The sequence below is a fragment of the Pieris napi genome, chromosome 3 (genome assembly GCF_905475465.1).
Source record: "Pieris napi chromosome 3, ilPieNapi1.2, whole genome shotgun sequence".
Classification (NCBI taxonomy): Eukaryota; Metazoa; Arthropoda; class Insecta; order Lepidoptera; family Pieridae; genus Pieris; species Pieris napi.
In genome coordinates, this window is record NC_062236.1 from 6107200 (window position 1) to 6123607 (window position 16408).

At 34.3% G+C, this 16408-nt stretch overlaps 1 protein-coding gene across 1 annotated transcript; it reads left to right on the top strand.

Moving 5' to 3' along the window:
* The first annotated feature begins 1103 nt into the window (after nt 1-1103).
* On the top strand, nt 1104-3595 carry LOC125063572 (trypsin-1-like). Its single transcript, XM_047670078.1, has 4 exons — nt 1104-1281; nt 1993-2185; nt 2753-3008; nt 3263-3595. The coding sequence occupies exons 1-4, from the start codon at nt 1173-1175 to the stop codon at nt 3560-3562; spliced, it is 858 nt and encodes a 285-aa protein (XP_047526034.1). The 5' UTR covers nt 1104-1172; the 3' UTR covers nt 3563-3595.
* Nucleotides 3596-16408: the final 12813 nt, after the last annotated feature.

The following is a 16408-nucleotide window of genomic DNA, read 5'->3' on the forward strand; positions in this document are numbered from 1 at the left end:
ATTGTTAACCACAATAGTTAACTCGCGTAGGCGATGTATTTGCATACTGACAAAAGATGGCGCCAGTTGTTGAAACCGGACTTTTCACTGTCGACTTATAATATATAGCCAATGTTAGGCTGAGGTAAAACACCTACAAGGAGAGAGTGGGTATCATAGCTATGTTCTCAAGAATTAAGAATTTTAATTGGTTTAAACATTGTATGTAGTTGACAAAACTAATCCATGTTTCTAAAAAAATCTTACTAAATTTTATTGACACATTATGATATCCCGATGAACTTATTCCTCTCAAATCAAACCAAACATCCCATATTAACCTCATTTAAAAACCCCAACGACACATTGGATACCTAAACCCCAAAAAGTTTAGTAGTATAAATAAAAAACTTTGAACATCCGATTTCATTACCGATAAAAGATCCGCAATGACTGGCCGATATTAATAAAATTTGCACCTTTTTATGAACGCAATAATTCAATTTAATCGCGTGATATTATATGTTTATGTTCGCTTTCAACGCCAACTTGTTACATTTATTATGCCTTAATCAACTTTGCAAGGCGTTGCATTTTACGAGAGCCACCTATATACGCGACTTTACTAATCTAAGATTCGATAAGTGTATACTATGTAATGGCAATACTTAACTGGCATTGGAACTAGGTAGTTAACTAGTAACTATAGTTAACTTAAGAATGTTTAGGGTCTATTAGTACCTACCAATAGACCCTCAACATTCTTAAGCTATAGTAACATAATCGTTATTAATATTATAAATGTTAGTAAGAACCGTAGTGATAGCTAATGCTTTGAATTTTTAACAAGCTAGATAAGCTTTGAAATTTCTTCGTGAGTTGAGTATTTATGTAAATATATATATTTATTTAGGTGACAAGTGATGAGTGATGAATTGTATTGAGGACAATAATGTAATGTTAATATTGTATTGATTGCCCAATGAGTCATGGGGCAAATCTGTTTCTTCATCTGAGTAATTAAAAGGGTAAGTACTAGCAAAACAATTAATGATTTGTAATGGAACTGCGGTTTAAACTCTACATGGGACAATCACTAAGTCTCGAGGACTAAGATAAAGAATTTATTAGGTAACTGTTATCTTTACTTTCAAGTGTAAGAAAACCCAAAACGTATTTTTTCACATCTTGTAATGATAAGAAAAAATGTCGATATATTATCAATTTGTGATCTGTGTAGAACTAAGAATCATGTGTCAGTGAAATCTCTTAAGATGAAATTATTAAAAATATTATTATTAGGTAAGGTTTTAATGTAATTTAACAACTATGTATATTTAATATAATTTCATCTCAATATTTATTTATTTAATTGAATTACTATTTTAATTTAAAGAAAGTAAAATAAACTACCACTCCCTACATCCAAAACATTTGCAATTGTTTGAGTAATCGTTACAACAAAAAATTGCTGTCAATACTATAGAAATACCATTCGTAGAAATTACGAGTGGTAATCTGGTTCTAGAACATCGCAGTTAGAGTGCTAATGGAACACAACGTCGACACGTGTGTCTTTTTGTCATGTGATTTCCTACGATGATCTATATAATTATAGTAAATTATTTAGTGTGATACAAAGCTTCAGTGTATTCTGTAGTAGTTATGCCATGAGAGTGCCAAAATAAGAGTTTGAGAGAGTTTTACATCATAAAGCAACCGCCTAGCAAGCAAGTTGTTTTGTTTAAAAATCTTATTTTTAAATTTTGTTTTAAAAATCTTACAAGATATTTAAACAAATGTATGACGCAGTTTTATTTTACGATAACGTTTATTACTGTTTCATTGTTTTATAAAGTTTAATTTCGTACGTTTCTTTATGATCTCTGATTTAAATCAAAATCTATTGTTTTGTGTTTCGCGAATTAAACTGTTATGTTAACGCATAAATAAAGCGTTAAGATTCCTCATATAGACGCAGGGTAGCTATAGTTATAATCAATATATTTCCAGGGTTAATTTGTTCCATACCACGATCACTTAGTAAGTCTTTAGAACGCATAGTAAACGGCGTATTAGTGGATATAACAGAGGTCCCTTATCAAGCGGCGCTGAGGCGCAAAACTACATCGGGATGGAGTCATTCCTGTGGAGCGGTTGTGATATCTACTAAGAGTGTGTTGACTGCTGCACATTGTGTGATTGGGTAAGTATATAATTAGAACTATAATGACAAAGGCAACAACTATCAAGCTTTCACTACGTAGCAAGTACTGTAACTACGAGTAGTAGAAGACTCTGCTAGATGCAATTGCTTCAAAGCGTTTAACCAAAGATCGCGTCACGAATCAAATATAAACAAAAATAATTATTTATTGAGAAAAAAATTCCCCTATGCAAATGAATTAATTGATTATAAGTCAAATTGAATGGACTGATGTTTACCATGGTCGTAATATATGATGACTACAGATAAATGAAACCTATATTTCAGTCACTTATAAGATAATCATTGTACCTTTGCTAGTTGACATTTCTTAATAAAATACTATTTATCATAAAGTTAACTTCTAACCGAAAGATTGAACCAACCTGTAACCATTCTAAACCGATGTAGCCGGGGCGTATATTGCATCATGTTTTATTGAACATTTTAGATATAGAAAAAGTCCCTGGACAGAATGGCAGGGGAGTAGAATATATTTAAAAAAAAACATTCCAAACCTACATTATTTTTATATAACTACTGTTATTAAAGTAACTGTTTTTCCAGTTATCAGACTGATCCCTCAACGTTAATAGTCGCTGTGGGTACTTCATTGCGTTCTGATGGTACCACATACGCCGTGGCTTCTGTTTACCCTCACGAAGGATATTCGTCAGTAACCGTCGATAATGATATTGGCTTGGTGGCTATTACTGGCACTATTAAATTCGGTGAAACGGTGATGCCAGCAAATATTGCACCTTCGCTTCTCCAAATACCCGTTGGAACTCAAGCTATCGTATCTGGATTTGGTAGAACGGAGGTAGGAATCATTATTAATCCTATAAAATAAAAAACAAGTCCGGTTTCTTCACAAATGTTTAACAGGCTTTAGTGTTGTTAAGTTCTTCTACGTTAATCTCTCATATGTGTCTTATTTATTCGTTTTATTTCATTTTTGTTTAAAGTTTGATACTATGATAGTAGAATAGACTTTTGTAAGACCGATTTCATTGTATTTTTCAGTTGTTAGAGTCAGAGTAAATTATATTATTTTGTGTGTTCATTACTTTTCAGTATGACGGCCAATCCTCCGATCTACGAGCTGCAGTTGTAAGCATTGTATCACAAAAAGAATGCGCGAAGTCATACCTTAATCTGGGTGTGATCACCCCTGGAATGATTTGCGCAGCAGCAAATAATCCACCAAGAGATGCCTGTCAGGGTGATTCAGGAGGACCATTAGTTGTCACAAACACCGTCATTGGGATAGTGTCGTGGGGCGAAGGTTGTGCCAATTCTAGCTACCCTGGCGTATACACCAGTGTTTCGTATTTTAGTGCCTGGATACATTCTTATTTAGATCTAATCGAATGAATTTCTAGATAATGATAGTAAATTTAATAACTATGGTGGTTTTATTTTAATTTAAAATTTAGTTTAGCTAATAATACACTCTTTACGCTACATGAAAAGAAAATAATTTTTAAATTGTGTTTTATATATTATACCTAAACAGACCACAGTACAAGTTATGATAAACAGATTAATATTTTCCGAACGCGCTAGAGGACAAATGAAACCAGTGATTCATAACTATCATGCAAACCTTGACAATGACAATTGTCGACTCAAGTTTAAATATAGAATTGTTATCACTGTGTTGCCACCTTCAAGGGAAACTTTAGAAATGTTGCAGCAAAGTGAAAAGATTATTGAAAGTTGGTCTACATTAAAGCGGGTAACACAGACTTAGAATATTATCTGGATTCAAATCACAGAATCTCACCGCCTTTGATATAGATTGCGTCTCGGTAAACACTTTAACGAGGTGAAAGGTAAAAAACGACTTACGTCCTCGCATTATAAATACGGAAACACTTAACCCCCTTATTTATAATTTTGACGCTTTTATTCCTATCATAATAATGTTGACATACTTAAAATTAATACTAAAAATTTAAATTCAGAAGTTGCGAACAAAATCTAGTAGCTTATAAGGTAATTGTCATATTTCATATGCTTCGTTGTTTTTTACGTCTTCCTCCTTGCGGCTATTTTTCTTTTTAATTTAACAAAGCGATATTTAAGGAGGTCAAATAGGCTTTCATACAGGCACAATAGTAACTGAACTAAGGTGCAGCAAGTAGATTGGTATTCTGTAGTTCTTGAACCGACAGCCGCGGCTATTATTAATAATGTCAACTTTGACTCGCACGACTGTGGGTTTACATCTAAACTGTAAATAGTTTGACAACGTTAAGAATGCTCTATTAACAAAAAGACAAAGAAAAACAAATATAGATCGTTATTAATATCTGAGCGTGGGCGTATGCGTTTAAAATATTCCATTCAGTGATCTTTGTCATTGATAACACATTGTTTTTGTTTTTAGTACAAATCTTAGGTTTGTAAAGGTAAATGAACTGTATAGAAATATATTTCGTTGATCTACTGCAAATGGGACGATATAAATGCCGAGCGCATACAGAGATAAGGCACACATAATATGTTTTAATATGTACAGCCCTGCGATTCTGTAACTCACTTTTCGAACTCACACAGCGGTTTTTGCATCGGCGGTCGCTCTCAAATCAGTCGTGAAGCAGTCATTTTATGATTTGGCATTCTGATAAACAATAAACTACAATCTCCCACCTTTTCATATCCCGCCGATGCGAAAACCGCCGTGTGAGTTACAGAATCGCAAGCAGCTCCGAAACACATTAACTGATAGACTTTTTTTTTTAATTTTTAGATAGGTATATAGCAATCTTAGTGTTATAATTTTCATTTTTATTGGCTAGAAAATATTGTTGTGTTATTAAATTTGTTACCGAAAACCGACACTTCCAGGATCCTTTACAATAGGTAGGTACATACTACATACAAATACATACTCCATGGTATGACCTCCTTTTGAATGAATGAATTTATAAAGAATGAATGAATTCATGAATTTAGTAAGAAGGATAATATTTTGACAGCTTGGTGGCCATAATAATAAATATTAACAATGACTTCCATAATTGGTGACCCCGACGAAGAACAGTATACTTTTGAATACCGGAAAGTATTTAGAACAATGTTGTCAGAATGATGAAAAAAAAACTTCTGAAATACATATATGTATATGCATATGCATAGGATGTGTCATAATCTAAATATCAAACGTTTGAAGGGTACAGCTTACCAGTCGTAGTCCTCGACGGTTATGTTTCGTATGGCAGAACCGTCTAAAAAAAACACAGGCTGGGCGGTGTTCCGCGGCACCAGTACTCTGTAACTCATGCGAGTTTGCGATAGCGATCGAGACATCAATGTTGAGAATTCAATCGCGCGACCTCGACCTCCATTCATCGCGGTATTAGAAGTTACAGAATTCCGTTGCAGCTCCTCTAAAACCTTAAGAATAACAAACTGGAAGCACGTAGGACGGTACACCATTGGCGGTTGGGGGTGACTCGGCCAAAGCTTTCGGTAGTGTCTTTGTGCTGATGATTTTTAACTCAACGCAACACTGATTTTCAGTGAAGTAGGTACTATAATTCCTTTATTTATAGAACGGGAGCCAACGGGAGGAGGTTCACTGATACTACTACACATGGAAAGTCACATTGCCAGAAGGCTCGCAAGTGAAACAAATAAAGTTTCATTTATTCATATTATATATGAAATATATCTTATACCTAAAAATTATGTAGCCCTTGTATATACAAAGATTACGCAGTAACAATACTCTAGTTAATTCGCAAGTTTAGTCAGCGCTGCCAGTGATTGATTGCTATTTCAAAGATTCGATTATGATAAGATCATTGTGATTAACTGTTAATATTTTACGCAAATCTTACCCTACTCTATGAATAGATAGATTTAGTTAGGATAATGACGTTTTATGAAATTATATCAAAGTGTATATTTATAACCAGTTTAAATTATCATTGAAACTCCATAAGATTTCAGGAACATTTTAACCTAGGAACTGGGACCTTGAGTGAATAAAATGTGATATTTTTGCTAAGAACTTATTTAGCGGTGTCACTTTAATAGAAAAAGAAATGAAATTTTAACTATAGAGTAAAGACTTGAAGTTTGAATTTCGGGTCCCTAGGTGGCGCTACGCGTATTCAAAGTACGTATTTAGTTAATTAAATGATCATTTATTTTTAATACGATTCCGTCTTAAATATGTATTATAGTAATATCGGAAATTATTCTATGTTAATGAAAATTATTTTTAAAAACAAAACACTACAAATTTATTCCATTATTTTTATTTTCAAATAAGGAAAAAATCAGTTAAATAAATTTAATATACTACACCACAGTAACAATTTCATGTTATCAGTTCTGACGAAACTAGGCTGCTGATAAGGTGTCGATAAAAATTCCCAGATCACGTCACTATGCGCAAAGGTAGAATTTAAGTATTGAATATTATGTTTAATATCTAGATTAGGTATTTTTTTTAAATACCTCGACTTTTTTTAAGTCCAGTAATATAAATTTGATAAGTTTTTCAATATTAATTAATAGTATATTACTAGACCATTTAGTTTAATTTAATTATAAAAAATTTAAAGCTATTCAAATAATAGATTAGCCGATAGCAATTAAATTATTGGTTTAATTAAAGCCAACCCTTCAATTAGAAAGTTATTTACAACGTGTCGCAAATATTCAATTCGATTAGACTGAGCATCTAAGCGATACCAATAAGTACGTATAATACAGTCCCTCGGCCTATTACCTGGCAATTTCACAGAACAATCTACTTCGTGTACAGCACACAATGACAAAACACACACTGGCTTTGTAACCGAGAGGGATAGCACTCCCCGCGATTTGTTTACACAATGTAGCTTTCCCTTTCGCGGTTCGCTTGTGTGCGTGCCATCTGGCGGGTGGGCAGCGTGCGCGTGTAGTTGTGTCGCCCCCACATACACCCTTCGGGGTTGGATTGCGCATGTGTGCGTGACCCAGTCGAATAAATCTAATGTAATACACACAAACATATTGGTACGGCGTGTCATTTTTACGCTTGTGTTGTCGCTACTTGGGGTTCTTTATGCGGTGCGATGATATTATTATTCTGACGATTACGGCATCCTTTATGCTTACAATAAAATAATTAATAAGGGATGAAGTGTATTGTTGCGCGGCAGTTAGTGATTGGTATCAGTCCACTTTTCATTCATTGAAATGTTTTATTGAAATAGAGGTTAATATTTTGTTTTACTGCGGAAGTTTAACGTTTAAAATAACATACAAAATCTTCATAATTAAGAGTTTGTAAACAAAAATACTATTAGTTTTTATAAATAGACGATCTATAGTAATAAGTATGTACTTAAGTTTTTGTTAGACGTAATCGACACCATGAATGAACGATCAACTCTAGCGCCGACGTGGGCATCGCGATGACGTCAATACTACGATTCTACTATCAATATTTTTTCATTATTTATCATTCAATAATCCTTATTCTATCGTATGTAGAAAGTTCTTTTGGCTTCGCTGATGATAAGGCACGTAGAAAACTTACTTTGTCTACTACATATATCTGCGGGTGTTTTATATGTAACCATAGTCCCGTGGATTCAAATCTAGGACGGTTAACGACTAAGCAACAAATATTATGAAAAGCTAAGTGAATAATAATATAATATATACGCAAATTTCGTTAAATTCTCCATTGTTTAATCACGTAATTAGCAGACGGCGTTTTTTCTGCTCAGCCGATGAAGGATCAGTTGACAAGGCGTTCAACCCCCGTTCAGTTTAACAATTACGCGCCGGGGCTCATTGTGACAGGACCCTACCTCAACCATTGTGGATACTACACACGACCAATCTATTTGAGCTCTTAAACGTACAACAAACACAATTTTTTCACGTTAACACTCCTAATAGAAGGGGACGAGGGAGGTCAACATAAAATAGAAATCGGTATACAAATATTATTATCCAGCTTGTTCACAAATATCAATAACGTATTACAGGCCTCGGGCCAGATTTAAAAAGTTAATAAAGTACTAGTTATTGTTGATTTATTTGTCTCATTAACAAAAGACAATCTAATGTCGGATTAATACGAAGGTGATAAAGTGTAGAAGGAAGCAGGTAGTAGATTATAAAAACGCTGGAGGGCGTGACAGGCTCGGGGACTTAATTGTATGATTTTTAGGTTGACCTAAAAAGTACTGTTAAAACTCGAACGCTGACTTTTTGTGAACACAATACAATTTTATTTATTCATTTTTGTTGCTATGACGCAATTAATTACAATAATTTATTTACAATAAATTAATTAATTAAATAATCCAGCAGTGTTAGACTAGTGGTTTAGCGAGTGTCTACACTAAGATCGTGCGTTTGAACGGCAATAGAATTTTCATAGGCAATTAACGCTTACGTGACTGATTTTCGTATGACACCAAAATCATTTCAAGACCAGAAAAAATTGCAATAAAAAAGACGCAGAAATATGTCTGCCCGTGCCCCATTTGATCCCAGGGTTTACACATGCAGTATTCACACTATAACGTACTTTATACTATATTTAAATGATACATAACTGTATTGTGATGAGAGGCCGAGCAGAAGGCAAAAAACAATTAAAGTTTCGTTTTCTTATATACTAAACACAGATCTAACTAAAGAGACAATATCTCGGGCGCTAAAAGGCCATCGCGGGAGGTGGGGGTCGAGGGGGAGGGGCCGCCCTCTGCCTGCGAAATTACTACATTTGAAGGGAACAACTTTTTATGAGAAATAAGCCGCTGTTATGAATCTCGAATTATAATCGGCTGTGCACTGGTATTGATCCTATGTTATTTAAATTAATTATGTAATTTTCAAAGCAGTGTTGGCCTAGTGGTGCGCGCGGCTGTCATCCCTGAGGTCGTGGGTGGGTTATCCAATGGACTCTCTGTCTATGAGCTCGTTTGTACGGTGAAGGAAAACATTGTCAAGAAACCGGCATGCCTTAGACCCAAAGTCGACGCTGTGTCAGGCACAGAAAGCTGATCACCTACTCGTATATTAAGAAATAAAATGACACAGATAGAAAAATCTGAGGCCGAAACCCAAAAGGTTGTTACTTAATGTACTATAACCCCTAGATGGGGCAGAGGGCGACCACATAAGTCTCCATGGCGTTCGGTCTTGAGCCTCGTATTTCACCTCGCTTCAAGTCTTTCCCGCTCTCTTTGCCTCGTCTGCAACTGTACGGCGCCCGGTTTACTTGGGACGGCTACACTTCCACTTTCCTTGTGGGTTCCAATGAAGCGCCTGCTTGGGAATATATTAACAGCACCTGGTTTTATTTATGTAATTTGTAATGATACTACAAATTAGTCTTTGAGAGTCAAGATCTCAGTACGTTTAACTATTGGGATAGTCGTGTATTGCATAAAAGATAACATTAAATACCCAAACGAAATAATTTAATAACGAATCTAGTGCACAATATTAAACTTAATAGCAAAGCTTTAAATTTCATGGAAAACGTTTAGGTTTCAATAAGGTGTATTTATAAACTATACCGCCTGATATCGCTTAATTAAATCCCGTTCCGTCAACAAAGAAAAAACGGTTTTCCATGAATCGTACAGCGCAACGTGAAAAGTGCCAATCGACTGAAATCCCGTTAGAGGTGAATGCGTCTCTTTTATTTATACGCTTGATGTCCCGACAGGACGATTCAGATTTTAAATGGAATTGTTTGAAATGAAACTCATGTATGGATTGGCTTTTCCATCAAAAATAACGAAATCTCTCACGTTTTTTAATATAAGTCATTTAAGATTTTCTAACATGCAAGCAATATTTAGTTGGTACAAGAATGTATTCTTAACCTTGACATTAATCAGACTTCCTCATTACATTTACCCAAATCCTATAAACCAAACAGAAACGCCGATAAAACCAGATCGGATTACTTAAGTTGACATTTCGATCATTTGAGCGCTAATATCATATTCGGCTATTTTTCATTTGAAATAACCTTCGAATTCCAATCGTAAAACAAGTGAATAACGTCAATCGTAACTGAATCTTAGTCGAAATGTTACATAACACGTGCGTGAGAGATCCCTCTGTGGGCGGTAGGAACGGAATGTAGGAGGAAAGCTGGCGGCCTTGACACCACAATATTTGGTGCGCTTAGCTAAACAATCCCGCCTCAAGTGACTTCCTCGTCTACGAAGTTTGAGCAACCAGCTTCCCAACTACAAAGCTTCAAGCTCCGCTACTCTGTGGTCTAATGATAGGGTTATGTTCATGTTTACTGAGCTTTCACGCCCCGTGCGCTGGCGCTTACTGCCATCGCCGGTAATTATTACGTCGCGGTAGTGTGAGATCATCTTTAAGTTGTCTAGCGAGTTTTTAATCAATCGCTGTGAAAGTGCTACGAATGTATATTGTTTTCACAAAACGCAGGTACGCTTTGCAAAAAAAGAGAAAGCGAACAGATTAAAAATGACCCACGTGAATGTATTCGGGCGGACAATATTTTAAAACAAAATGTCACACGCTTTCCACGGGTGTCTACACCCCCACTTTCTCGTCTGAGCGAGGGGTCGGGTGAGGGACTGGGGGTGACGAGGCGATGTCACCCCCTTTCAACCGGTGGGGTGTCATTGTGGACTGTGGTGTCGTAACTCCGCGAACTTTTTAATTTACAATTAGGTAGCTTCCCATTTCTCTGGCCTATTTAGCTCTCGTTTTTCCGGTAGCCACAGCCGTAGTTCGTAATTAAAATTTATTTATCGCATTACTCCGCAAACATTAACTCTTTGAAGATATTGCTAAAGAAGCCGCCCTGTTTAATATTAACTGTCTTCAACCAGAACAGGCCGGGACTGCTTGTGAAACTTTCAAATTAATTTATTCGCTTTATATACAGATCTTGTCGTAAACCTCGCTTACATTATCTAATTATGCAATCGAATTCAATGTTTTCCCTGTCATAAAAAATATTTCAGAAGTTATATTGGAAAATAATATTACCTTGATATCAATAAATAAACTATAGATACATCAATCATCACTATTTAAGTATGAAAACACAAAAATGTGTTCGCAAATGGTCATTGAAAGCAATGGTCATCATGTTTTGCAAGCAGATAAATCTAACAAGTGAACCCTTACCAGCGGGTGCCTATAGTATTGTGACACTATGGAACGAGTAATTAACTTGTTTCAACAACACCGGGTTCTACTTTTTGTCACTCGCGACAAAAGAAATTATCTGCCGTTCTCAATGGCTTGTAAACAAATGTACAAAGGATCAATTGATAGTGTCGGTGTTAGTTTAAAATAAACAATTCTAAATTTTTATATTTGTATAAAGGAATAATTACAGCAGAGTCCGTATGTGACAAAAATATAAACGTTGAATGTAAATGTGCTGAAAAAATTATGTTCGCGTTATTGTCTTGTATCGCAATGGAATCTGGTCACCATAACAGCAAAATTCAAATGTCGACAAGCTTCTGTTAAAATTTACTAACTTATTATTTTTACAATGCAAATTTTATCATTTATTTTTTGTCTGTGGAATACATAGTTTTAGGTTATCTGTGACACCCGGTCTAAGGCATGTGCAGTGATCTGCTTTTGGCGCCATTCAAGTTTTGCAGCGAATTATGAGATATTCATTTGTTTTTGCTAAAACGTTTCTAATACTTGAACTATGCTATTACTATAGACCATATATTAGTAGATTTAATCCAATTTAAAATATAAACGTAGTGTATGTGCAAAGAAAGTGTTAGAATCAGATTGATTAATTTTAAAAAAGATGTACAATCAGCCAAATAAAAATAGCCATGCAAATGTCATATTAATAATCATAATATCACAATAATAGACAGATAACAGTTAAGATACATATTTATAATATTTGTTAAAACTTATGACATTATAAAGGTACCATGCCTTTAAAAATCTAGATTATTCTAGGTGATTCGATTTTGTCTAATTGATATTATTAGGGTAGAGCAGTGTTGGACTAGTAGCTTAAGCGTGCGACTCTCATCCCTGAGGTCGTAGGCTCGATCCCCGGCTGTGCACCAGTGGACTTTCATTCTATGTGCGCATTTTTAACATTCGCTCGAACGGTGAATGAAAACATCATGAGGAAACGGGCTTGCCTTAGACTCAAAAAGTCGACAGCGTGTAATCAGGCACAAGAGGCTGATTTTTTCCCAATTAGATTGACAAAAAAATTATCATGAAACAGATACAGAAATCTGAGGCCCAGACCTAAAAAGGGTGTAACGCCACAGATTTTTTATTTTTATAATTACAGTCTATCTAACTAGACAAAATGTTTTATCGTATTTCATGACCCTTACAGCAACATTTAATCTTTTAAACTGTTATTAATTTGATTTCATCGATAACTTGAACTTTAACAATAATTACTTATTTATTTCAGATTATATCCATATGTAGTTTTAGTTAGATTTAGTAACAATTCGGTCTTAGTTACTATGTTAGTATTGATTAGTAAACAAAACAATAGAGGACCAAAAAACTGCTAAAGTCCATTGGGACCACGTTTTAAGTCTGATGAAAAGCTTATCTTTCAGAACATGATTCATGAGCTCGATATGTTTCAGAACCGGTATATTATTCAATTGGAAAATATATATTTTTATTAAATCTTAGTACATTGACCTATTTATAGTACGATCGGACAAATACCCAAAGGTTCTTTTTAAAGTAGACAGAATAGAAATTCTCGAAATAAACCATACGAGGGCGATCACACGCCGTCGTATCGTAAACTAATGAACCTATTTTTGTTCACTACCGCTTCTTGTGAACCGTTTCCTAATACTATTTTATTTTCATCTATCTTAGCGTTTTTTATTGTTATAATGGAATTGTTATTATCAACCTCTCTCCGAATCTCCCCGCCAATGCGCAAGATACATACTTTTGTAATGTATGACAGCATATTACTTATAACGCTTTTTTTGTTTCGAATACATTATTATCAATGTCAATTACCAAACATAATAGGTATTAAATTATGTAAACACTTTTAAATCCTATTTTTAATTAAGGTTGTGGCGTGTACCTGTGTTACCTCCTGTTACGCATATTAAGTCCAACTCATTAAAGGTCGGGTTTTATATCCGGATTACGGTTCGTTATTACTACGAATCGTAGATTACTAGTTGAATACGACAAAACTGTTTTGATTGAGTTTTTTACAGATATAAACGTATGTCTTATTTTATTGAATCTGTTGATTAAAATGTCATAGTACCTTAGGTACTATGACATTTTCATCACTGTTGAAATGTATGATATAGATTAGTAGTTGAGGACTACTTAAATAATCCTAATCCTTGGGATTGAATTGCTCCAGTTCAAACAATTTGTATGACAATACTTGGCGATTAAAAAGAGTGGCGGAAAGTTTCTTGCCAGTTCTTCGTACCCGCTCTACGCCCTTGACTTGCGAACTGGTAGTAAATGTAAATTTACGATTAATTTAACTTGACGATTCAAAAGTGTACTTGGTTACCCACTTGAATAAAGATATTTTGAGTTTGAGTTTGAGTCTGAGTTAGGTAAGAAATCTTCTTCAGTGAAGGAATAACGGGATTTCCGAAACTTACGAAAATATCAAGATGATTACAAAGACGTGCCTGTCCCATGTCCCACTTATGAGTAATCACAACGGACCGAGCCAATGTCTAAATCCATAAATATCTAACTACTTCGCTAAAGATATGTCACCGTAAAATTGTAAAAACCGTTAGATTGTAATCTATCTCGCGAGATTGTAAACTGTCGAAAGATTGTCAACTCAACATACTGCTTGCAATTTAACGTATTATTATTCGGTAGTTATATGAAATTGTTGGGAAGTAAAATTAATCTGTAATTGACCAAAGAAGTTTGAATGATAACTAAGTTAGTGTAGTACAATCTACCGAATAATAATACGTTAAATTGTAAGCAGTACGCTGAGGTTGACAATCTTTCGACAGTTTATAATCTCGCGAGATAGATTACAATCTAACGGTGTTTACAATTTTACGTTAACAGATACATTTTTAGTCCGCCCCTAAAAATCGATCCTTGATTTATTCAGAAATATGACATCGGCCGAGGGGGTTTCAATTTCATAGCGATTGTGGCTACTTCTGATCCCATATGCTCCCGAGGGACTCAATTTTCCTTGGTAAAATATCACCCCAGTGGTGAACATACAAATTTACAATTTTCGCTTGAGAATTTTAAATTCGACAAACATATTTTAATAACAACTAGAATTTACAATGTAAGAGATTTTTTTTCATATTATACGTCACGCCTGATTAGAGATAAGACTTGTCATAACAAATACGCTCGCACTGTATCTAGTTTTCATCATAATTTCAGAATGTTATCCAAATAACAAGGATGTTATTCAAAAATCTAGAATTGATTAAAATGCGTAACGTTACTAAAACGTAAGTGTAAGGCTCATATTAAAACAGGAGCACAACAACCATTGGTCCTGGTCTCACGTTTATCTATTTAATTGGACTTTTATATACAAGTAGGTGGTTAGCCTTTTGTGCCTACACGCCATTGATTTTTAGGTCTTAGGGTGAGATCTATAGTGCGCACTTGGACTTTGCTCAGACTTTACTTACGAAAAACACTAAGGTTAAACTATGATTTAGGATATTTATAGACATTTTAACGGTGAGATTAAGCTAAGCTCAAGCTAAGACAGAAATTGATGTTTCATTTCATGCAATACCTTCTTTATTATCCTTTAAAAAAGTAAAGAATGGTTATAGTTAAGTCTGAGCAAAGTCTAAGTGCGCTCTATAGATCTCACCCTTAGACGTGACGATGTTCCTATGCTGTATGAGCAAGCATAAAGTATTAATTGTGCACATAGATAATGGTTCTGCATTCAGCTAGAATCATTGATCTAAACTCTGATCGATGATTGATGAATCTGAAATGACATTTAATTTATTTATTTATACATTCTAAAACAATGTGTATGCCTAAAAAATAGAAGAAAATATGATATCATACATTTAACGCACATCAATTACATTAGAACATATCAAAGGAAAAAATTAAACAAACAACCACAAAATTAAAATTAAATAAAACAAAACAAAAAAATTATAATAATAATAATTAAAAATTAATAATAACTAAAACTAAAAAGATAAAAAATAAAAATAACAGTAATAAACAAAACTAAATGAAAACAACATCATCCAATCCAGTTCTTCAAATCCCTTCGACTTGTGTTTTTAAATGATTTGACGTTATGTTTCATGTGTTAGCCACTTCACATTTGGATCCTCGGTGATACGACACAAAGGCGTGTGCTAGGTAATATGTCCCGTTAGAGCGATCCTTAACGGCAAAAAACTTTTCAAAATGAACCGACACTTAACAAAAAAATCGAAGCAGAAAGGATCACAAATTAAGGCCGACCTTGGAATGTTACCCAAATATGCCTAATAATGGGAAATATTCAACTTGTCTTTAGTTGGCTTCTGAAAGTTTTTCGGAAACCTACAAATCTTTTGCTATCACAGTAAATAATATTCTTTTCTTTGATTTAAATAAATAACTTAGGTAAATAATGTTTTTTTTAGTTTTAATATATGTTTATGTTATCTACATAGGTAGAGACATCTAAAGTAATACTTTATGTATAGTTTCTAAAATATATATTTTAATAAACAGTACGGTGTTTTAAATATTTTTTTTTAGTATCGTTTTATACACTGCGATATATAAGCTATAATAGATTGTGTGTCAACAAATATGGTAACAGAAGTTAACGGTATTTTATTTTAATAACTTCAAACAGAATCAAACGGTAACACATTGTACATCCTTCAATGAGCCGTTATCAATTCAACAATTTTTTTTTTTTTGGACCATTTTACACCAATTGACATAGTCCCATACTAAGCCGGTGAAGCTTGTGCTATGGGTACTAGGCAACGGATATACATACATATTATAGATAGATATATAAATACATACTTAAACACCCAAGACCTAAGCACAACACCAAATGCTCATCAAATCGATGTTTGTCTCAGCCGGGGATCGAACCCGGGACCCATGGATTCGCAGTCAGGGGTACTAACCACTAGACCAATGAGCCGTCAAACTACACTGCTATAATTTAAATTTAAATACTATGACTTAAATAAATAATTATAAATA

Bases quoted from the DNA above. Each gene is read 5' to 3' on its own strand.
- LOC125063572 (XM_047670078.1), top strand. From the start codon at position 1,173: ATGATAAGAAAAAATGTCGATATATTATCAATTTGTGATCTGTGTAGA. The intron at 1,282-1,992 runs GTAAGGTTTTAA...ATATATTTCCAG, and splicing joins ATTAAAAATATTATTATTAG to GGTTAATTTGTTCCATACCA. The intron at 3,009-3,262 runs GTAGGAATCATT...ATTACTTTTCAG, and splicing joins CTGGATTTGGTAGAACGGAG to TATGACGGCCAATCCTCCGA.